Consider the following 25,683-nt stretch of genomic DNA (forward strand, 5'->3'; position numbering starts at 1 on the left):
TCTCTTTCGGTAGTATCCACTTTGCAAGATTTTGGAAACCAGATCTGAATTTAGCGAGAACATCCGGTTCGGGTAGAAAATTATTCTAAGCGGGCAGCAGGTGAACAAAGACTGAATATATGGCGGGAGTGGTCGGATGCGGAATAAAACCTGGCTGGAGAATGATAAATTGTGTGGTTTGTGGAAGTGGTTTTATTCCGCAATAATAAAACCACTTCGCAGACCTTTAGTACAATGTTTTATATTTATTTTATAGTCATTTGACAGTTTTTTTTTTAAATAAGGCAGTAGATACTCTCCCAACTAATTAATTACTATTTGTGAGAAGTAAATAGCAACTGTAACTAATTGCTCTTTTCAGTGTTTGCCTAACACTGATACTAATACCACTGCTCTTACTACTACTGAATTTTGAAAAGACAGCCATATATTGAGATATTTTGGCGGTATTATTTTAGATATTGATTGCAATAATAATGTTAATATATATATAAAAATACAAAATATTTCACAGGAGGGATAATAATTTTGATTAATTATTATACATATTAAATTATACATATATGTAAATATTACTTTTACTATATTAATAAAACTTTTAAAAATGAAAGTGATGAAAGAATGGGTTTTTAACTACAGCGGTTCAAAATGTAGTTCTGCCGAATGACTGAAGAGTTAAGCATAGTGGTGAAAAACAATATGTGACCACATCGTAAAACCCCCAAAGTCCACTTATTAACCAGGCCCTGATCTTATCAGTATCTGCCTTTGGAATCTGTACGGTCCTTCTTGGTGAATATGATAATTATCATTTATCATTTATGCATATGATAATTTTTATTCCTGCTGTGATGATTAACAGACCAAGGAAATTTTCACATTATTTCCTATAATATTATTTTCACCTGGAGAAAGTTTTATTTCTTTTAGTGTGCCTGGAATAAAAGCAATTTTAAAATTACTTTTAAATGTTTTTAAGGTCAAATTTTTAGCCCCCTTGACTTGCCTAATTGACCCAACTTGCCAAGTTAAAACATTTAATTGAGTTAGCCTTTAGATTTTACTTTAAGCTGAATACTATTATCTAATAAATAACAAGAAAAATATTTACTTATTTAAATAATATTTATTTATGGTAAAGACAAAAAATGTAGTTACTACAAATTAGTTATTAAAACTATTATGTTTAAATATGTGTTGAAAAAATCTTTAATATTTAAGTGAATACATTTTTTATACATGTATAATGTTTAAGAAATAATGTATGTAATGAGATTTTAATGTCAGGTTAAGAACTGCAGCTTCTCCACAGCATGAAAGGTCATTGTGTGATTTCCACTCTTGCCATGCATGCTCTAAATCTTCATCTCTGCTGTTCTGACTTGTGTGTGCAATCACTCGTCTTTGATGGAGAAGATGTTTATCGCCGCGGCCCGGGGCACGAGCAGCTCATCCGTGTCCGTTCATGTGTGGCCTCCTGTCAGCTGGAGCGACCAACAAAAGTGCTCCTCATGGGTGGCTGCAGTTTAGCAGAGCTCGCCGTTTTTACAGTTTGAAGTTTATGTTGCACAATGTTGTCAGGCACAAACGATGTTGCTTTTCAAACATGTTATAGCATGAAGATGGATGCCGTATAATAGACTTTCATCTTTAAAGTGCGTCCGCTGGATCTCTGTACAGGTGAAACACACCTGTGGAGAAATGATCTGGCCTATGGTTGAATACGCTGCATTGAATGCCATGTTATGATTTGCTCAGGGATGACAGGTGCCCAACACAAGGGAATGATTGTCTGTGCGTATCAAACCTTATCTCACTTTGCTTTGATGGTAGTCACAGAAAGTGATGCCATCTGCTGCTGTGACTGTGTGTGGTCAGATTTAAATGTGCCGGCAATTTAAAATGCTCAGACTTTATAATGTTTGATTCCTTGGTAGTCATAAAATGGCAATTTGAAAATTTAAAGCAGACACATACAGGCAAAACTAATCTAATACCCAAATCTCTTGGTGAGGTTTTATGAAGTAAAACAATCTGATTGTGCTAGAAATCCAACATTATTTATCAAAGCTTATCTTAATTTCCTTTCATGCTAGTGAATGAAAGTGATGTCATCTGTCGCGGTGAGAGTGCTGTCATATTTAAATGAGCAGGTGCTTCAAAATGCTCAAACTTCAGAATGTTTTTAAAAGAAACAGCAAAAGATGTTCATTTATAAATATTTCTGAGCAATAATTATAACTGCTAATCAACATGTTTGTTGTTTAATTCAGCCACAAAATATAATTTATAAAATATTAATTCATCACAAATTTAAATTACATTCAAATATATTCAAACACAAAGTATTTATTTAAATAATTTACATTTAATAATAATTATATGCAATAATATTTAACAGTTTTCTTAACATAGCTGTAGATTTACTATATAAATTAGATAAAAATAGATTAATATTAATATTAATATTAATATTAATATTAATATTAATAATATTATTATTATTATTAATAATAATAATGATGATAATAATAATAATAATAATAATAATAATAATAATAATAATAATAATAATAATAATAATGTAATGTAATAATAATAATGTCAAACATTTAACCAGTAGTGTATATGTAAGGAATAACTGATGATGGTCTGTTTCATTATTAGAAAAAATATTGAACCAGTTCACATCCTGGCTGCATCTCCACCTTGGGAGTGCATTATTTTCTAATAATTCAGTGGACTAAAGTCATTGATTATTTGTATGAATTGTTTGTCATTTATTGATAATTTATTAATTTATTTGTGTCCATAAAGACACGGTTCCGATGTTGTATTTCAAGACATTTGTCAGGTTTTTGTCCTCAAACTGCTCCTGTGTGTAGAAATAATTTCTTATGTTGGGTTAACAACCTTCGATAACATCGAAGTGATGCATCGCATCACTTGCTCTAGTTTACTTACAGGGTTTCACCTCATATTAATTTTACGCCCAAGTTGAATTTTATAACGTGTGTAAAGGCTGATTTATACTAAGCGCACGTGTATGGTCCGGTGGAGCCTTTGCGCAGTCGCATAGCCCTTGCTGTGGCTGACGCTGACATGCACCTCTCAAACAATGCAATTACATGTTGCAATTATGCGTAGCGTAAGCTCTGTGATTGGTCAGCTTGGTAGCAGTGATGAGTGTGGGCGGTGCTAAGAGCCGGGAGCCCAATGGAGTGAGTCAAGTGTCGAGTCCCGTGAAGGAGCTCCAGATGGAAACTCTGGTTTTGTGTTTACCTTATGATTAAAGTTGCTGGACATCTGCCGGTTCCTGACTCTCAATGAGTGAGTTTTAGCTATTATTTTAGCTGTACATTAAGGTAGCGTTCAGAAAAAAACAAAACACCCGCGAAGAAACTCAACACAGAGGAACATTACTTACTGCCAGCTAGCGCTTCAGAAGTGTTACTGCAGAGTAACACAAACAGCACGCAGTAGTATAGATGCATGACTACACAAGGCAGGCGCTGTGGGCCGATCACTCCATGCAGAAGTATAAACCAGCCTTAAGATACGATTTAAGTAAATTCCATGCATTTGTGGCTAGCATGTTCAAATGAAATAAAATAAAATAAAATCATGTTCAGCATGAAATCAAAACTAACCATATTGATTTTGTTAGCTCACGTTGCTAACAACATCTGTGCATGTCATTAAGAAAAAAATGTTTGCCCTTGTAATCTAAAATTTAAATCAGAAAATGAACCTGTTTGTTTTAAGTTGAATTCTTAGATTACATCTGTCTGAGGTATTGGGCATAGTTAACATTCTTAGCCACACCCCTCCAACTGTCAGCCAACCATCAGACTGCATGATTTTAGCCCCAATTTTGACTCGCCGACAGGTTTGAGAAATAGTTGACAAATGCCAGAAATCACAGGCAAATCGGTCCTCTTTTGCGTCAGTGACAATCACAGAGTGTGAAGTATCAAAGAAGCAATTTGACAGAATTGCCTATGAGTCGCCGACACCCATTAGATGTTTGGCATGCTAAATATCTGGACCTGTCGGCAATTCAAATCATGCCGTGTGAAATGTGTTCTGATTGATGATAACATCGGCAGTTATCTACAGCCAATCAGAGAGCAGCATCGACTATTATGAGTATCAGAGTATCTATTATGAGTATCTGCAGGCCAGTGGGAGGTTGGGAGAGAAGTTAAAAGGGCTTCTTTTCTATCTATTTGGACTCAAAAATAAAGGAATAACTAGTGGAAATTTGGCAGGAGCTCCCGTGCCTGTTTGACATGTCATCTCACAAGTATAACCATTGACACAACCGTGTCAATAACACAACCGGGTCGACAAGGAAAAAAGTTTGAAAGAAAATTACTAATTCTCTTCAAAAGTCAGGTGAGCAACATATCTCCCCCACTAAAGGCTTCTTTCTCATTATGTAGTTAATAACAAAAGATATAGTATGTGACCTTACGTTTTTTCCATGTCACTTCTCATGTGTGTTTGGTTGTGAAACGTAGTTGTATTACAATATCCTATTGTAATGTCATGCAGTGTGTAAACACAGCACTAACAAAATGCTACCACAGATAGTCATCTAGTGTGTAAACATCTGTGACACGACTTCTTTGAAAATAGTGCAGTCTAAACTCTGTATTGGGCTGTAATAACTCTCCCAAAACCCTTTTTCCCAATCTTTCTTTACTAAATCCAATCAGCTTGCATAAGAAAAAAATAGGCCACGCCCACTGTTTTCTAATTTATATTCTGTTTATCTAGGAACTGCATCACAACAAAAAAATTAAAATAAATAAACACCAATCACAGTTTCCGGTTCATGCAGACTTTGACTAATTTTCCAGGACAGCTTCCAGCCATTACAGCAAAAATATTAATGGTATAAAGCATTTGTCGCAAATGCATGGGGGTTTGTTTGGATTTGTTTTATGACAGTTGTGGGATAACTAAAATCATTCAGTCTATAGTGATATGGAACTGTAATGTGGTCAAGAAAACTACTAAAACTACTTTTCTAAAATTTATTGGATACCAAGAATGAATCAGCCAATCACAACCAAGCATTCAGCTGCCCCACAGCATAAACGTATGTACTATTAAAAATGTATTATTGATTTATTTAGATTTAACTGTGCAAATGTGAATTGTACATTTTCTAACTTACAGTATGTACTGCAGGTCTCGAACTGCTCTTTAATGAAGCAAAACCATCACTCTGTGCAAGAAACCCAACATTATTTATCAAACCTTATCTTAATTTCCTTTGACTTCCAGTGAAAGCAAGGGATGCCATCTGCCGCTGTGATCATGTGTGGTCAGATTCCAATGGGCCGGCGCTTCAAAATGCTCAGACTTTCTACTGTTTTGATTGTGTGTGTGAATCTTTGGGTTGAACAGATCTGAATGCTGCTGTTTGATCTTCAATGGCGTTCGTGAGTTGGAGCACATTTCAATCTTACATCTAAGAGTCGGATACTTGAATGCTTTGTGTATTGTGAATGAAACAGGAGAAACGTTATCTCCATACCTTTTCATAGCGTGTCTCCATGCACAGGAAGATGAAGTAGGCCGTAGCACAAGCCAGGCAGCTTTCCAGATAGGACTGACCGCTGATCTTTTCTGCCTCGGCGTAATAGCAGTTGAGCGTCTTCACCGTTTCTTCAAACAGGCTCCTCTCGATCTGCACACAGTGTTGAGTTTAGGCCAATAATGTTTTCTTTAAAGTTTTTGTGATTGTTTTAGAATTTCCAATTCAGCTGCCTATGAGAGCATTGACTAAGAGTAATAAACGGCAGAAAATTGTCAAAATACTTACTCTACAAACAAGTTTTGCATCATTATACAGACAAAGCAGAATAATATAATAAGAAAACATCAATTTGCAACATCAAGTAGCAGAGCGAGCTGTTTTTAAAGTCTTAAAATGAATGGAAGTGAATGAGACCGGAAGTCTCGAGGCAAAAAGATTCAAATGGCTGTGCCCGCTCACACGCATAGACAAAGGGGAATATGTAAGGAATGATTGATGATAGGCTGCTGAATTATTAAAAAAAAAATTTAACCAGTTCAAGTCCTGGCTTTTCTTTAAAAGACCATCTCTTTCAGTTCAAGTCTACCTCAGAATTTTTTCAAAAAATGCTTCATGATGGGCATGGAGCGCTACCTGCAGAGGGAGGAGTGGGCGGGCCAGCATAGCAGGGGAGAAAGAGAGGAGCGAACAACTGTTGTCAGTTGGCTCACAAAATGAGACACCAACCATGGGGAGACCCATGATTTTATAGTTTACAAAGTTAAATTGCAAAGAAATAAACAGTAAGTTACTTAATACCCTGCTACAGTTGTTATTTGTAATTTCATATACACATAACCACAATTTGTTATATCATCAGAAAGATAATCATGTTTATATAAACACTATAAATGAGGAGGACTCCTCAATCCCCGCGTCTGAATGCAGACACAGTGGCTAGCAATACTGCAGGTCTCTTTCCCTGTCTATTTCTACCATCAACCCTGCCGGTAATCTGGAGAATTTTAAACATGGCGAACACAGCAGCACGTTTATAAGCGATGAGTCTGAATGGTAATGATAAATGGTAATGGTAACTGATAAAATACAAAGTCCGCCATTTTCCTTTTCTTGTACAGCTCTCGTACAGGGAAAAACATGCTTCCCCGTGGACCATGGAAACAAACATATACGACCGGTGCCGTGTGCCGACGCGGACGTGGTCTCACCCAGTCATTAGCCGCGTTTCCACTATCGTGCCTAAAGCGAGCGAGCCAAGGCCAGTCAGTGATTGAGTCAGTCAGTCAGTCAGTTCCACTGTCACTTCCGGGGCCTAATCGGGCCAAAGCGGGGCTTTCTTGGAGCCAGCGGCCATAATAATATAGCTAGCTATAACAATTTAGGTATATACAAACATAAACCATTTTAAAGCCATATTAAACTTAAATTTTACAAAGGCCTGTCTGAAAAAAAAGATTTTAGATATTTTCTAAAAACAATAAACACCAGAGGAGGTATGAAATATTATTTATAAAGTATTTGGATACGATGATATTAATCAAATCATGCAAACAGAGCATTTTTTGGGTGAGTGAATGCAGAAACTAGGCTACTTTTTTTCTGTCATCCAGTCCTACGCAGCTCCTCTTTACAAACACATCGGGGAAAACTGCAAATACCAAATGTGTTCTGTGTCCTCAAACAAGTGTTTATGCATTTATATGATGTGGTAAAATTTAAAAATGAAATTTACACGAAGAGCTTTATTAGTGAAAAGCTGCTGAACGCAACGAAATATAGGCTATATTGCTCTTATGTGCTGAAACACTTAACACTTTCCTTTACTTAAAGATTACAGAATAATATGCAACATCTTTAAATAAAGGGGAATCACCTATTAAGTGTCATATAGCTTATAAACGCGACATGATTTTGACCTCACTGCTCAACCTCCTGGGTGATTGGCCTGGCCCGGCCCGATAAAAGCCCTGGCTCACACTGGCCCGACAGTGGAAATGCGGCTACTGAGTATCATAGCTTGGCAGGTCTGCCTTGTCTTCGGAAATAATGTGCTCTCATGAATAATTACGAAGTAGGATCTTCTCATAGGATAAGAAAACTCTGCTATGAATAATAATGAGAAACTGACGCGTCATCACTCTACTAGCAGTTGCGCGCTACGTCATCGATTTTGATCTTGCCCCAAAAATTATTTTAAACCCAGAAAATGAAATTAGCTGACAAAACCTCAAAATTATCCAGTTTTCCCCACAATGTTCTTCCGCATGTAACCTAATGATTTTGTATGATGAAAGGGGATCACGTGTAGATGTTTGTGTAGAGCAGCAGTGAGTGAAAATTTTGAGAAATTAAAATTTAGAGAATGAAATGCACGTTGATAAAATGTTGAACTCTTATACTTAGAAAGGCTGCATCAACATTATAATATTTATATTACTTATTTATATTTATTATTTATATGAAGGGCCTGTTCTGTTTCATAGCGACTTTAATAGTGTAGTGTGGTCTCGTTCACAATCTGGTGTTTTGAATGAGTGTGAACATTTACTCAAAGATTTTGCTTGTGTTCACTGTGCAAATTTGTCATTTAAAGGCTTAACTAGGTTAATTAGGCAGGATAGAGAAATTAGGCAAGTTATTGTATAATGATGGTTCGTTCTGGAGAATATCAGAAATAAAAATAGCTTAAAGGGGCTAATAATTTTGACCTTAAAATGTTTTTTTAAAATGTTAAGTCTTAACAAGGTTAATTGGGTTAACTAGACAGGTTAGGGTAATTAGGCAAGTTAATGTATAACAATGGTTTGTTCTGTAGACTGCTTTTATTCTAGCCGAAATAAAACAAAAAAGACTTTCTCCAGAAGAAAAAATATTGTCAGACATACTGTGAAAATTTCCTTGCTCTGTTAAACATTATTTGGCAAATATTTAAAAAAGAAAAAAAAATTAAAGGGGGGCTAATAATTCTGACTTCAACTGTATATATTGTGGAAATATAAATTTATATAATCTAGTTTTATATTAACAGTGATAATTATATTACTGAAAAGTTTTATTCTTTGGTTTTTAAATATAATTACACTCAAAGCTATAACAGGCAGTGTTGAAGACATTTTATCCTATTGTCTTCCTGTCTTCCTATTGTACTTCCTGACTACCAGGCAGGGTTCCAATGACTGTGTCTTTGTCTTTGGGTTTTTTCTTAAGGTGGTCAGGGCAGGTGAAACCTCAGGATCTATTCAAGTCCCTAAAACAAGATCTTCAGCCAAAACTAGTCATGCCCGTCTCCACTAAGGCCTCCATTTCCCTGGTGAGTGAAATTATATTTATATACCATCTCTATAAATGTATTTGTTTATTTTAAGATAATTTATCATTAATATTTTTCTTTAGAACTTCACTAATCATACTCCATAATCTGACAGATTGATTAGATGTAGGCTCTAGAACAGTCATCTGAAAAGTCATACAGTGTTATGCCTGGACTTCATAAATAGTATTAAGTGTTTCTCTCAAAGAAAAGCCTGTCTAAGCAAAATGCTAGCAGGCATCTGTAGCTCCATTTCTTTGCCCTTTGGTATCCCTTGTTCGGTGCGATGACGCGCAAACAAAATGGCGACGGTTGGCCACGCCTACTTGTGGCTTCTTTTGCGTTCTTCAGAAACCTATGAGTGACGTCACGCATACTACGTCCATATCTTTTACAGTCTATGGTTTCCACCTATAAACACTGCTTCCTCCTAAAATACGTAATAGACAGGGCAGACTTCCCACAGACTTGTGATGAAACTTGCAGACTGCAGACCTGTATGAGACTTCTGTAGGCTCTTGCAGACTTGTGGACTTTTTGAAGACGCTGTATGACTGCCGACTAACCAACACATCTCAATAAATCAATTCTGCTTGTTCGAGTCTCCTAGACTGAGTTCTTTTCATTCATTTTTCCAAGAATTTATAGTATATGCAGTTGAAGTCACAATTATGAGCCCTCCTGTGAATCTTATTTCATTTTTAAATATTTCCCAAACAATGTTTAACAGAGCAAGGAATTTTTCACAGTATTTTTTTCTTCTGAAGATCAGTTTGTACATATTTTAAAAACTATTTTAAAGTCAATATTATTATTCTCAACCTTATATCAATATTAATATTATATCTTAAGCAATATTTTTTTTCAACTGTCTCCACAATGAACCACTGTTATACGGTGTTGACTTGCCTAATTACCCTAACTTGCCTAATTAACCTAGTTAAGCCTTTAAATTGCACTTTAAGCTGAATACTACTGTGTTGAAAAATATGTAGTAAAATATTATGTACTGTCATCATGGTAAAGATAAAAATAATTCAGTGGTTAGAAATGAGTTATTAAAACTATTATGTTTAGAAATGTATTGAAAAAAACTATCTTCCTTAAATAGAAATTGGGGAAAAATATACAGGGGTCTAATAATTCTGACTGTATATACTGTAGTATACTTCTATATTTCAGTAAAAATCTATTAACAACAAACACTGAGCCTTTTTGAGAATTGGCTAATGTGAATTAGTGCCCACATAAATGCCAGTAATAGTAAGAGTCATCTGAAGCTCACCCTGCTGTCCAGCTCCGTGGGGAACTTGGTCTGGAATTTGCAGATGGTGCCATCGCTGTAATCTCTCTGAATGAAGACCTTGGTGGCCAGAGACGCAGTGTGACGCAGCTCCTGAAGGTTGTGGAACTGCAGAAAGACATAAAATACATCTCTCCTCTGAAACGTTAAATGACAAAGGATGTAGTTGCCAGCTCACTGATACCACTAGATCCTGCGGGTGCATCATTTGAAACATTTTTCACTGAAACCATTTCTCCTGCAGTTAAATCATTGTGCATATGTGGATAAGAATTCGTGATCTGACTTTTAATATGGAGAGGGTCCTGACAGTGTGACATTGTGTCAATTAATTTAACGATTTACGCTTTCCACGTCTTCCAAGAAACACAGAAATCTGACAAAATATGAAATGATAGAGATTGGCCTCGCATCAAGAGTATATCAGAATGAAAAACAGACAGGGGGCCTTTGAGGTAATAATATTTTAGAATATGAAGGAATATGAATGTGTGTTTATAAAATCTGGGCCAGAGAGAAGACAGAGCATCAGTCAAAAGAAGGAAAAGAAGCCCTCAAAGAGTTGTTTCAGGACTTTAAGTGTAAAAACCTTCTTGAAAAAGCAGAACTAGAGAGCCAAGAGAGAGAATGAAAGCTGATGAATTTAAGACTTGAAACCAGACCTAATGGCTATTTGCTGTGTCCTATTTCTCCTGAATTCTCTAATTGACAGTATACATTCTGACAGATCTATTCAAGGATTTTGTCCGTTTACAATGGCGTCAGGCAATATAATAAGTTTCATACGTTTATTTTTTAAGTTATATTAACAACTGATTATTGAGTAAGATTATTGAGTTTTTCCTAATGCACTGAAAGCAATGCATCGGTTTATTTCTTCTGAGACCTTGTTTCCCCCTTGTAAACAAATCTGTGTTTTAACAGATCAAGATATAAGACAAGGCTCACAGCTTTATTTTCTACAAAAATTAATTGGCCTCACAGTTGCAGTCTCATTAGTGTAATTGCTGAAAGCTTTGATGCCAAAAATAAGTCTATTGTTAATTCTCTCTACTGCTAACAGAGGAAAGACATGAATGAAATATATAGAAAGAAGGTGTGAAATATTCAATAAACCAATGAATAATCAAAAACCAAACCAATAAACAAAATCTTTGATATATATATATATATATATATATATATATATATATATATATATATATATATATATATATATATATATATATATATATATATATATATATATATATCTATCAAAGATTATATATATATAACTCTCTCTCTCTCTCTCTCTCTCTCTCTCTCTCTCTCTAAGTATATATAATTATTAGCCCCCCTTTGATTTTTTTTTTTTTATTTCTTTTTTAAATATTTCCCATGTTATGTTTAACAGAGCAATGAAACTTTCACAGTATGTCTCATAACATTTTTTTGTTATGGAGAAAGTCTTTTTTTTCAGTTTTATTTCAGCAAGATTAAAAGCCGTTTTTAATTATTTAAACACCATTTTAAGGACAAAATTATTAGCCCCTTTAAGCTATATTTTTATTCGACTATCTACAGAACAAACCATCGTTATAATACAATAACAATAACTTGCCTAATTACCCTAACCTGCCTAGTTAAACTAATTAACCTAGTTAAGCCTTTAAATGACACTTTAAGCTGTACAGAAGTGTCTTGAAAAATATCTAGTCAAATATTAATTAGTCATCATGGCAAAGATAAAATAAATAAGTTATTAGAAATTAGTTATTAAAACCATTGTTTAGAAATGTGTTGAAAAAAAATCTTCTTTCCGTTAAACAAATTAGAAAAAAAAAATAAACAGGGGGGCTAATATTATATATATTATATATATATTATATATATTATATAGAAGATTACGCTTATTTAACCAAAATAAAATATGATCATGTCTTGATTTTTAATGATTTAATTAGTATAGTAAGGTCTGACTTTGCTTAGACAAAAGTCTTGTCACTGAACAGAAATAATGTACAGTATAGAATATAAAGTCATGCTGCAGTGCAAAGAATGAATATTGTGTATGACTCCCATGAGCTTGGAGGACTGCATACTGCATACATCTCTGCAATGACTCAAATAACTTACTAATAAAGTCATCTGGAATGGCAAAGAAAGCGTTCTGGCAGGACTCCCAGAGTTCATCAAGATTCTTTAGATTCATCTTCAATGCCTCCTCCTTCATCTTACCCCATACATGCTCAATAATGTTCATATCTGGAGACTGGGCTGGCCAATCCTGGTACTTTGATGTGGAGGTGGAAGCAGGAGTGCTATACTGCTGAAGAATTTACCTTCTTTTGTGGTTTGTACTGTAATGGGCAGCACAAATGTCTTGTACCACCAGCTGTTGAGGTTGCCATCCACTCTGCAGATCTCTCACATGCCCCTATACTAAATGTAATCCCAAACCATGATTTTTCCTTCAACAAACTTGGGTCAATATGGGTTCCAAAAGATCTTCTGCAGTATTTATGGTGATTGGGATGCAGTTCAACAGATGATTCATCGGAAAAATCTTACCTTCTGCCACTTTTCCAAATGATCAACTAGAAGTCAAGTTATTATTTGTTGGTCTTACAACTGGGATTGACGACAAGACTTTTGTCAGGCAGTGTATATATAAAAAATCTAGAGCCCTGTTCACTTGAATTAGACAAAGAAAAGTCCTGGAAAATTTTCTCTGAAAAGCGTTAATTTCTTTTTAACAGATGAAAGTCTTTTACATTATATAAGACTGACCTCTGAACAGTATTTCATTCATATATAGCGATAAAACCAGCTACATGTTGTCATTACGACTTCACACAGTCTAGTGCTGGAACAAATACAAAGAAAGCCAGAATTAGCAAGCAAAGCTTCATAAAGACGGACGTGAATGATAATTAGTCTTCACTGTTGCCACAGCACACAAAGCCTCTAAGTCCACGCCAATGAGACGAGCCTAATTATCCCTGCGTTCCTCCACAGAGGCGTCGCTCACAGAGACTCAGGTTGAGGATGCTCATAATAACTCAAATCCCACAGCAGCTGTTAGCATAACCATAAGCAGCAACTGGCTTATCTGGCCACCTGCCTGTCCGCAGTTAGATTTCTCCCAGAAGATATGATTAATTAATCACACTTCGGGAGGTCATTTAAACTGTTATCTGCAAATTGAAGGAGAGAAGTTTTACTTATGACGTATTCGAAATCGGCCCTATTCACTAATCCCTGCATTAGTCATCTTCTGACCTTCTTGATCAGACCCTGTGATAGTTATTTAATAATTATTCAATTCAATTCATTTGTATAGCACTTTTCACAATAATTATTGTTTTAAGCAGCTTTATGAAAGATGCGCATCATTGCATTACAATTAAATTCAGAAAAGTTTAACTTATTAGTGACCATAACTTTATCAGTTATTAAAACCTTAACTAAATATACTAGACTTGAAGGGCTGTCATGTGACAAGATCTCACCCTGAAACCTGTGCAGATAAACCATTCAGGGTTTTTAAATAATCAGCAGGAATTTAAAATGTATACAGTGATGACAGCGAACAATGCTGCAATGTTGACAGAATGGGGTTAATATGATCATACTTGATAGTCACTGTGCTATGTGTCATGATAGCTGCGCTTCTGTCCTAACGTTAAGCAAATCTTTTCAGAGTTTGCAAAAATAGAATAAATTACAAATGCTAATTTGCTGCATTTCCATCAAGTTGTTAGAGTGGCTAACTGTTATATTGGTACGCTATAAACCAGCTGTAAATAAGGCAAGCATAACTGAGACATCTGATTGGTCATGTGGGTATAATATCCACTACATCAGAGCACCCATTAAAACCACCTGAAGCAAGTGTAATTGTTTAGTTTTGCATTTTAAAGTGCACCTATGATGAAAATCAGCTTTTGTAAGTTGTTTGGACAGAACTGTCTGTATGTATAGTGTGTCCACTGTCATATTAGAGTGATAGAAACCCAACAAGTTTCTTTTTTTTAATTTCCTGATGTTAAAATAGGACCCAAATCACAGTGATTTTGAGGCCCGCCGCAACGTAGGAGTGTGGTTTCCCCCTGCCCACCAAATTGATTGACAGGCGCCACATTTCTATAATAACACATATACACACGTCCACAGACCATTTTTTTTGTAAATAATCTGGGATCAAAATATTGCTACAAATCTGTGATTTTTTTTTTTTATGGATAAAACGTTTTTAAAACAGAGCGTGTTTGTAAAAAAAAGTCAGTAAAATCGCTATGCAATTCTTAACCCCTATAATCACCACAGCCAATGTGTTAGTTAACGCGTGTATGTTGCCAATGGCATTTGTTTGAGACTCATCATTTCAGAATGGCTTGAATAAACTCAAATACATGAAATAAACTGTTAGGTCCCGTATAGTATCTGGTTATTTTGGTTGTGTTATTGTGACTGCAATGACTGTTGATTTGTGGGTGGGTCATCTCACCTGAGACCCATTATGTGGTGGCTATAAGAGTCCAACATTTGACATGAGAGGGGAGCTCAATTAGCCGGACTTCCCTGCCCGGCGTTTTGATTATTTTAGTTTGTTTTGGATCATGAGCTCAGTACACTACTATGCACACACTTTTTACTATTGACTTCCTTTTATACTGACTTTGATTGCTTTAAATACTTTTGTTTATTATGCTTTTTAGTTAAAAAAAAATTCTATTTTGAATTTACCTGATCTGCATTGTCTCTATAATATGTTACAATTTTGAGCCGGTTATAACATGAACTTACTTGGTATTTTAGACTAGTGAGCTTTATTTTATTTCAGCTTCATCCGTGTCTGTCTGTCTGTCACTGTGCTGTTTATCTGATGTAACACATAAGAAGCAGACACACATGTGAGAGCGGTGGGTGGGGAGAAGCAGCTCATTTGCATTTAAAGCTACAGGCTACTAAAACACCTACAATGTACTCAGACACCAAAATGGGCAGATTCTGGAGGCTATAATAAATTATCTGATGGGTATATAAAACAAACTTTACAGACACGTTGTCTTGAGACACCAAAGGCTTATCACATCTTGTAAAAGGTAAAATAGGTGCCCTTTAAAGGATGTGTTTTTCAAATTTGGCATTTCCATCACTCACTCCTTATACGATACTTTAAAATGCACATTAACACAGGGTGATGAAAACCCAGCTAATGAGAACTTGCGACTATGTCTAGGAAACAAGAATATAAACAAACAATGGCTACCAAAAACAGCATGATTTGTGCCAGCTGATGATTTGTCATCTAAAATAAATACATAATAAAAAAAGTAGACTCCATCAGTGGACACATTCCCAGATTGCACAAAAGTGTAGTCTCCAAACGGTTTCTGTAAATCCTGAACTGTCAAAGTAAGCACGGCTAAAGTCTAAAGGGTGAATGAGGTTATAGAGTGACTTTCCCAAAGTGAGACCATTAGCATCACCGGTCATCACAACCCTCAGCAAAACGATGGTCACGGCCAATTAAAATTCATCAGCTGAGGAAATGCCTATGAATTTTAATGAAACGAACTGTCCGGCAGAAACATCTAAGGGGCCAAAGGTGCTTTCGGGATTCTATACCGAGATGTATTTCACAAGTAGCTAAGCAGATCCATGGACGCATATTACTAAGAAAGATGTGTACCTTCATAGACTTCATAGGCTCTAGGGGCATTTCCTCTTCCTTCCCTTGCGAATGGGGAAGATGATTTTAAACAGATGTGGCAGAGGCAGAACATTTACAGCGCTCGGGTTTCCTACCACAGAAAAAGAGAAATGCTGATGTGCTTGAGAGACATCGTAGAGGAAGCAAAAGATAGACTTGCTTGGGTTTAATAGCAGTTTATAGGCGTGCATGTCAGAAGTGAAGCTCTCCAATCGACTGAGAGACATAAAAACTCTACTTTTCTGCCCTGCAGCGCTGGGTGTTTAGCAATTTTCTGGACTCGATACAGAGAGGGAGAATAAGACAAGCTTATAGGCTCAGTTTTAAGCAGCATATAAAGGACAGTGAAACCATTCAGATGCAATATGAAATATATCAATCATGCTTGTTAACACTCAATGATGATCAGGCCAGATGCCCAACGTCACTGTACTCTTATAGAGAATATACTGTAATAGTGAAAGAAGCTTTTGGGTTCATGATGTAGAGCCACATACAACATAAATAAAGGAAAGCAGTAATGTGCATCATTTAAGACTTAAAGAAGAAGTAGTTTATGACAGTTTAACCTCCAAAACAAATAAATATTTTAAGCTTTAACATATTTTTGCATTTGTTTTACTACAATGTAAATAAAATGTTAGTTTTGTTTAAGTTGTCGACAATAATGGCTGAATAATGTGGTGTAAGAAAATATAAGTAATATTAATAATAATAATATTCTAAAATATGTTTTGCTATTTAAAAGTTTGTGACCATTATTTATTTTAATTAAACAATAATAACCATGAGAATTAAATTATTAATATTAATATTTATAATCATAATAATATTTATAACAACAACAACATTAACAATATTTTTTATAATAACAACAATAATAATAATAATTATAATTATTATTATTATTGTTTTTAATAATAATAATGATGATAATAGCCTCACAGCAAGAAGGTCGCTGGTTCGAGCCTCGGCTGGGTCAGTTGGCGTTTCCGTGTGGAGTTTGCATGTTCTCCCTGTGTTCACATGGGTTTCCTCCGGGTGCTCCAGTTTCCCCCACAGTCCAAAGACATGCGGTACAGGTGAATTGGGTAGGCTAAATTGTCCGTAGTGTATAAGTGTGAAGGAGTGTATGGATGTTTCCCAGTGATGGGTTGCAGCTGGAAGGGCATCCGCTGCATAAAACATGTGCTGGATAAGTTGGCTGCTCATTCTGCTGTGGCGACCCCAGATTAATAAAGGAACTAAGCCGAAAAAAAATGAATGAATGATAATGATAATGATAATAATTATAATGATGATAATAATAATGATGATGATGATGATGATGATGATGATGATAATAATAATGATAATGATAATAATAATAATGATAATAATAATATTTGTAATCATAATAATATTCATAACAACAACAATAATTATAATTTTTTTCAATAATAATAATATTAATAATAATAATAATAATAATTTTAAATAATAATAATACTAATACAATATCCTAACATATGACACATGGTTTTACTATTTAAAAGTTTGTGATCATTATTTATTTTAATTAAACAACAACAACAACAATAATAATAATAATAATAATAATAATAATAATAATAATAATAATAATAACAATAATAATAATATTAATGATGATGATGATGATGATGATGATGATGATGATGATGATAATAATAATAACAATAATAATAATGATATTTCTGTACATTTATAACATTTTTAATTAGAATAATAAAAACTTTATTTAGTTGGAATGCATTAAAAAGTTAACAACGCCTATATATATTTCTTATAAATATATATTTTTTAATAAATGTTTATCAAGAGATAAGGATATAAAACTATTATTTCTACAAAGCCTTTTGACACTGAAGACTGAAGTAATTTTTACTCTATTGACAAACAGATCAATAAACATGCGTTAATCATTATGTTCACAGATGTCTTTATAATCAACCAGTGCTCATCTTGAGCACATTCTGTTATCCATAATAATTAAACACCAGGAGATTATAAACTGACTCTCTGGGTTCCTCAAGAGACTCATTTGCTTTTAAGCAGAACGCGACTGCCTTTTGAAGCTTGTTTATTAGTGAATGATTGTCATACCAAATAGATTTTCACAGAAAATCAGCCGAACGCCTCAGTACAACTCAGGCAAAAAAATAACCCCTCAGGAAGTGCTTTGAATTTATTTAAATCTATTTAATACAGAATAGCATTTGGATACCAAAAATATCAGAATCTAAATGCAAACAGATTATAAAATCAAGCTACCTAAACAAAAAAATAAATAAATAAAAATGACAGCACAAACGTTGCAAGCAGAACCTTTTATAAATATGATAAGCAAAATATCTGAATCCAAATTATCACACCAAACATCGTTATGAAATGTTATCATTATCATTATTATTTTAATTAATTAGTTTAGTTAAGCAACATCAGAGTGTAATCTGTCAACATGAGTGCTACATTTGTCCCAAAACAAATGCAAATGTGATACTGATTTTATACAATAATTCAGAAAATAATTAGTACATATTTTGTGCTTTATTTTCGTATTAAATTGTCTGCTATTGCTCAATTTTGCAAACAAACAAAAAAATCTGCCAAAAAAAGTCTCCAATCAACATATGAACCTGTGTTTTGAACAATGATTCAAATGTTTTTCAAATAAAGATCTGTTCGTTGCTGAATGAATCAGTCATTTGAGTGAATGGAATGAATAAATAACCCTGTACCTCACTTATTAGACACTTAATAATAACATTTTATGGTCACACTTTACAACAAGGTTTCATTAGTTGATGTATTTACTAACATAAACTAATTATGAATCAATTACTAACAATACTTGTACAGAATTTATTAATCATAGTTTAACTATAATTACAAGCCTGTTAACATTAGTTAATGCACTAGTTAATGTGTGAACATGAACTAACAATGAACAACTTTATTTTCCTTAACTAACATGAATAAATACTGTAATAAATGTATTGTTTATTGTTTGTTCATCAACCAACATTAACTATTACAACCTTATTTTATAGTGTTACCCATTTTTATTTTAAAGGAATAAAAAAAATAATACATACATAAAATTTAAATTAATTAATATATAAAATCTACTTATTGTGTTGCTTTAAACCTGTAAGAATGGTCATTGTAGCCTAGAATTTATGTACAGTTTTGAATGATGTCTTTGAAGGTACCATAAATGCATTGATTCAATATGCTAATTTGTTTTTTGAGATCTACATAGTATACACAGTATGTGGCTTAGATAAGTAAAAAAATCTCCAGAAATGTTTTTATATGCTCATTTATAACCGTAGGACTTTCCCTTATAATGAAAAGCTTGGGTTTTACCCTATTTGGAATGGTCATGAATATTAATGAGCTCTGCTAATGATGCCTGTAAGCATGTACTCTGAAATATACATGTAGAGCCAGTTATGCATAATTCATTTGTGATAATAATTTAGTTAAAAGGGTTAAAACATATTAAATATAATAAGAATTCATAGTGATTGTATTATCTGAAATGCATAATTTAATAAATAATACAATTTAAATACTTTTACTTTGGTATTTTTTGGCTTCTGACAGTAATATGTCATGAGGTCATTAGTATGTACATATAGGGTAGATTGCAGTTATGGATGATGGAAGCAACACAGTTTTTTGACCGAGCTATATCGAGTCTATTGTACTTTTGTATTTTTGCTTTGCATTTCTTCAGTAAACCTTTTTTAAAAGAAGATTCGGTCCTACTCGTGTTTTTTTTTTTAATACTGGTTGTTGGAATAGCTGCAAAAGGTTATACATAAGGATGTGCATGAAAGGTGTGCCACTACAATACACTTGCAAAATGATGACACTTAAGTAGTTCAAAAATATTATAACAAACAGCAAATTTCACAATATACACACTAAATAACAAAAGATAGATTGAGACAGACCTTATGCCTCTTCTGGCCAATACATTTCTAATCTCTTAATCACAGATAGATTGAGTGAACAGAAGCAAAAGTTGGGATTGATTCAGCAGATCTGCAGGATTCTTTGAGCGTAAACCGTGCGTGAATGTAGAAACGCAGCAGCTCCTGAAAGGACAGTGTGTTTTTCTCTAAGTGCACATGGCCTCAGGGTCACATGAAACAAATTACAGGTTGCTTTAGCTGTGACACTTTAAGAGGGCTTTTACACAGTCCAACTGCTCTCTGTCGTGATCTCGCTCATTGCTCACTTCATTCTTTCTGGATGCAAACGTCTTTTATATTAAGCACTCAGCTTGTCTTTTAACTGCAAGACTGTTTCAGGTTTTTATATTAGGTCAGTTCAGTTCAGTTTAGTGACTAATATGAATGCATATTGGTATTCTCTGTTTACTTCTGATGAACTCGAGATATTCTAGAGATCAGAGTAAAGGATTAGTCAGATGAGTCAAAAACACTTAAAGTTGTTTAGTATTAGGCAGGTTTAACAGAATGTAACCAGAGATGACTGTGTGTGGACTTTATTTATGACTGTATTTATGCTTAAGGGATACAACTATATATCCTGACATTTATAATAAGTTTAATTAAAAAAGCTAAAACATTGTTATTTGCAATACTAGTACTACTACTACCACCACTACTTATAATAATAATTATAAGTAAAAAACAAATCTAGCCCTTTTATTTAGAATAATTTAATAATAATAATAATAATAATAATAATAATAATAATAATAATAATAATAATAATAATTATTATTATTATTATTATTATTATTATTATTAAACAATAATACAAAATAAAGTATTAAACTCAAAGAAAAATAAATGTAAAAAGTTAAAGTTTTTGCAAAGAAAAAAGTATTATTATTATTACTACCATTATTGTTAATAAATAATAAAATTATAGTAATAATGAAAAACAAAGATCATAATTTGTTTTATTTTTAATACAATATTTAGCTTGTTTTTTGCATCTAAGTAGTTCTTAGATATGGGGGCATACCAAGTTTATTTGATTTTAATAAAAATAAAATTAAAATAAAATGTATTATTATTATTAATAATAAAAAAAATACAAAGTGATTGGTAGAATAAACGAATGATAAATGAATGTAAAAAGTTCTTGCAAAGAACACAAAATTATTATTATTATTATGATGATGATGATTATTGTTATTATTATTATTATTATTATTACTGTATATAGACCAATCTAACATAATAAAGATGATAGTAATTATAGAAAACAAAGGTAATAATTTCTATTGTTTTAATGCAATATTAAGCTTGTTTTTTGCATTTATGTCAATCAAAAATGTTAAAACCAAATTATTATTATTATTATTATTATTATTATTATTATTATTATTGTTGTTGTTGTTGTTGTTGTTATTGTTACTGTAAATAGACCAATTTAACATAATAAAGATGATAGTAATAGTAAAAACAAACATAACAAAGGTTTTATTTTTAATACAACATTTAGCTTGTTTTTTGCATTTAAGTAATTAAATTTTTTTTAAACAAAACAAAATTATTATTATTATTATGCACCCTTGTAAAAATATGATGAAATTCCAAGTTTATTTATTTTTAATAATAATAATAATAATAATAATAATGGTGCTCTGCGGTGGGTAACGATGTCGCATCACAGCAAGAAGGTCACTGGTTTGCATTTTCTCCACGTGTTCACTTGGGTTTCCTCCGGGTGCTCCGGTTTCCCCCACAAGTCTAAAGACATGTGGTATAGGTGAATTGGGTAAGCTAAATTGTCCATTGTGTGTGAATGAGAGTGTATAGTTGCAGCTGGAAGGGCATCCGCTGCGTAAAACATATGCTTGTTAAGTTGGTGGTTCATTCCGCTGTGGTGATCCCTGATTAATAAAGGGACTAAGCCGAAAATGAATGAATGAATGAATAATAATAATAAAATGTATATTTAGGGTTAGTCTATACGGTTTACAAATTTGCTTTATATAACAACGGCTAAAGGTCTTGGTATTCCTGTTTGTAGACCGTAAACAAGAGTCTCTCTCCCTGAGTGTGTATATGTGTGCAGCCACCAGGCCTTTAAAACACAACAGATCAATGTGGGAGTCTTTAATAGGCACGTTGTGGCCCCTGCACAAGGCTAAAAACACTGTTGACTTCAGAGTCTCATCTAGACAGATAAATAGCCAGCAATCCTCTAAAGAGCATCTAACGCTGCAGCTCTGCCATAAAAACACAAACACATCACACATCAGTCGTCACAGTCGCCCCCCAAACCATAAAACAACCTGATTTATTTGCTCCAGTGCTTATTTTAAGGATCAACTCCACTTCATTTGAGGTGTTTGTCAGAGAAGAAACTTAGGATTCATCTGAAGTAGCCTCAGAGTTTATGGCACTGAATGCTAAACTGACCAGTGAAGCGAAAGAAAGGCACTCGGAGCGTTTCTGGAACATTCCTGTGACTCATTACGATATTTTTTAATGAAAACGAACCGGATGTAGGACAACAAGAGCACTTGATGCCCAGAGCAAGAGCATGACAACTCTTCTTGTGACAGCGGAAACATTTTTTATTTTATTTTATTTTTTTAACTTCAGTGAATGTTTGGCTAGGTGAGAGCCAACAATCAGGTTCAATTTCCTAGCAAAACTAAACTCGCTGAGGGAAAGAATGGTTTCCCTGAATACATTACGTGCAGTGGAATCTCATTGTGTATTCTCACTAGAGGGATTTGTCTTGCCTACCTTTTGAATAAATCTGTAAACAAGACGGCTGAGTAAACAGAAAGTGCATGCAGTCTATAGAGATGCCTAAATATAAACCATTTATTATGCAGTTTGGATAGGACTAGATGATACGTTACGGATAAAGGGCAGCTATTCCGAGATCATTCTTCAACAGAGCAAATTAAATCTGGGTATTAAGAATGCCAGTAAAATAGAAGACAAGAGATGTGTCTTACATAAGTGGCATTTACCTGTGCAAAACAACATGATGCTAGAACTGTTGTTAAGAAATAACCACATCAGATAATCTAAGACTATGAGCGCTAAAACATTTTGATTATACTGAAATACAAATTTTTAAATTGACAATAAATAAAAAACTAAAGCTACTGTAAATGAAACTATCAACAGTCGCTGAAAATATCTGAAATAATATAGTAATTAGCAAAAATTCTGAATAAATAAGCACGCATTATGTGGTGGAAAATCTGACCTGCGACCTGTAGATGGCACCTTTTAAACCAAACACATATGTTTCTGTTCAAAGATGCGACTTGTACGCAAACATGGCATATTGTGTAAAACATTTGCGAATGAAGCACAGATTTTCATCCAGTGAGTTAAAGAGAGTTCAGATGTTGTGCAATGGTCTTTGTCCATTAATTCTGTTCCATTTTTGATTATCACATGATTTGTCAAAACTAAATCAGCGTGTTACCTTTTCTTGATTCGCTAAAACAAAAGTAATCTTTTTTATATGCACGATTATGCCGTCGAACTGTTGTATAAACGCAGTATTACATTCGTAGCAGTGCGATGTAGCTGTATGTCGGCATTGGTGGGAGGTGTGTGTTGGCACGGGGCCACAGGTAGAGTGCTTTAGTGTCCCACCAGTGACGATATACAGCCACATCGCACTGTTACGAGTGTGATATTGCGTTTATACAAGTTCGACGGCATAATCGTGAGTATAAAAAAAGAAAATCAAACACAGAGAGTCTAAAAAAACTTTTGTAGTAGGAAATACTTTCTTCCACCATTTTCACACCTGCAGCTGACATCAGAACAGCAGAAGGCATTACCTATTCACCAACGTCACTTTCCGTAATGTCTAAAGTGATGACAAAACAGGTTATTTTGCTAACACTTTAGGATTATAAGGCTGAACGGCTTTGAAATGTCATCAGTCTACAGAGATATCTCCTTACAGTAGTCTATTACAGTCTACGGTATTTCTCTGCAATCTGGATATCACAATAATTAACCCCGAAAAAGCAGCGCAATCACTTCCAGATTGTTGTTGTGTTTGCGATAGGGAAAAATGCTAAACACATGCAGGCATTTCTTCTTTCTTTCTGCCAGCACAACACACATTCCTGATATACGAGTCCCATCTCACACTCAATACACTATATTTATATGGTATAAATACAGCACTACAACATACAAAAGAGAGAGATCAACTTAGAATATCACTTACCAGTTTAATAATAATTTGATCAGCTTAGAAATTACGTTTTTTTCTCATCTTCTAAGCCTAAGGGCTTATTATGCGGTCTCTGTTGCCATGTTGTTGATGGACAGTGTCAACTGTCTATGGTCTACTCAATGACAGGCTAATGGCTGCAGACGCGCTGTCTCAGAAATTATAAATATTTTAAAATAGTCATTATCCTTATAAATAAACTACATAGTTGCAATCTAAACAACTACATTCTCGACTAATAAATAAATGGCCAACTGTAAAGTGTCCTCTGCTTGTCGCTGTATGTGGGCAGTGTAATACACAAGGGTGAATTGTGAAGAGGCAGTACGAGTGCTGTTACTGGCAGAATATCGCATGGCTATCAACCAATCAGATTCAAGAACCAGACATAACTGTTGTATATATAAAAAAAAAAGTAAGATATATATATATATATATAAAGTCAGAATTATTAAACCTCCTGAATTATTACATCCCCCCCCCCCGTTTATTTTTTTCCCAATTTCTGTTTAATGGAGAGAAGATTTTTTTCAACACATTTCTAAACATAATAGTTACTCATAATTACTCATAATAATTACTCATAATAGAAACTCATTTCTAATAACTGATTTATTTTATCTTTGCCATGATGACAGTAAATAATATTTGATTTGATATTTTTCAAGACACTTCTATACAGCTTAAAGTGACATTTAAAGGCTTAACTAGGTTAATTTGGTTAACTAGGCAGGTTAGGGCAATCAGGCAAGTTATTGTATAACGATGGTTTGTTCTGTAGACTATCGAAAAAATTGCTTAAAGGGACTAATAATTTTTAACCTTAAAATGGTTTTAAAAAAATTAAAAACTGCTTTTATTCAAGCTGAAAAAAAAAAAAAAACTTTCTTCAGAATAAAAAATATTATCAGACATACTGTGAACATTTCCTTGCTCTGTTAAACATAATTTGGGAAATATTTAAAAAAGAAAAAAAAATTCAATGGGGGGCTAATAATTCTGATTTCAACTGAATGTATGTATGTATGTGTGTATATATATATATATATATATATATATATATATATATATATATATATATATATATATCCAAAAGTCTTTCGTCAAGGCAGGTTGAGCTTTATTGTCATTCTGCTACTGTGTAGGCATAAAAGAAATGCCCTGTCTCACGCGACCATGGTGCTACAGAAATATGAACACAACACTGGACATAATAGCAATTTTTTAAACTGATACATAACTAACTGACTGGAGCGGTACTCTAACTATACATAATATTATAGTTGACTATACACAACCTAAGACAGACTGTGCAATATTGTCCAAAACAGGTATTTAAAGTTTCACAAGTAAACGTTTGTTTTTCTTATTAAGTCCTTGTAACATGAAGTGTTTAGAAAGTGTCTGGTGCATATAGAGAGAAGAATGTTTCTACAGATGATTTGTACAGCCCACTCACCTGTAAGAAGCACAATCAGAATTGCTCAATGTTAACTAAAGCACATAAAACCCCAGGGGTCAGCAGACGCGGATATGCGTTTTAGCAGATTAAGTCATGAAATACAAAATTAATCACATCGGCA

At 33.8% G+C, this 25,683-nt stretch overlaps 1 protein-coding gene across 1 annotated transcript in view; it reads right to left on the reverse strand.

Annotated features, from left to right (window-relative positions):
* Positions 1-25,683, reverse strand: part of golga7bb (golgin A7 family, member Bb) — a 42,044-nt gene that overhangs the window by 14,638 nt on the left and 1,723 nt on the right. Inside the window, exons 2-3 of the mRNA XM_056471128.1 lie at positions 10,147-10,272; positions 5,549-5,701 (exon numbers count right to left, since the gene is read on the reverse strand). Coding sequence (XP_056327103.1) covers positions 5,549-5,701; positions 10,147-10,272 — 279 coding nt within the window. The remainder of the gene's footprint in view (positions 1-5,548; positions 5,702-10,146; positions 10,273-25,683) is intronic.

This window comes from Danio aesculapii, chromosome 13, assembly GCF_903798145.1.
Source record: "Danio aesculapii chromosome 13, fDanAes4.1, whole genome shotgun sequence".
Classification (NCBI taxonomy): Eukaryota; Metazoa; Chordata; class Actinopteri; order Cypriniformes; family Danionidae; genus Danio; species Danio aesculapii.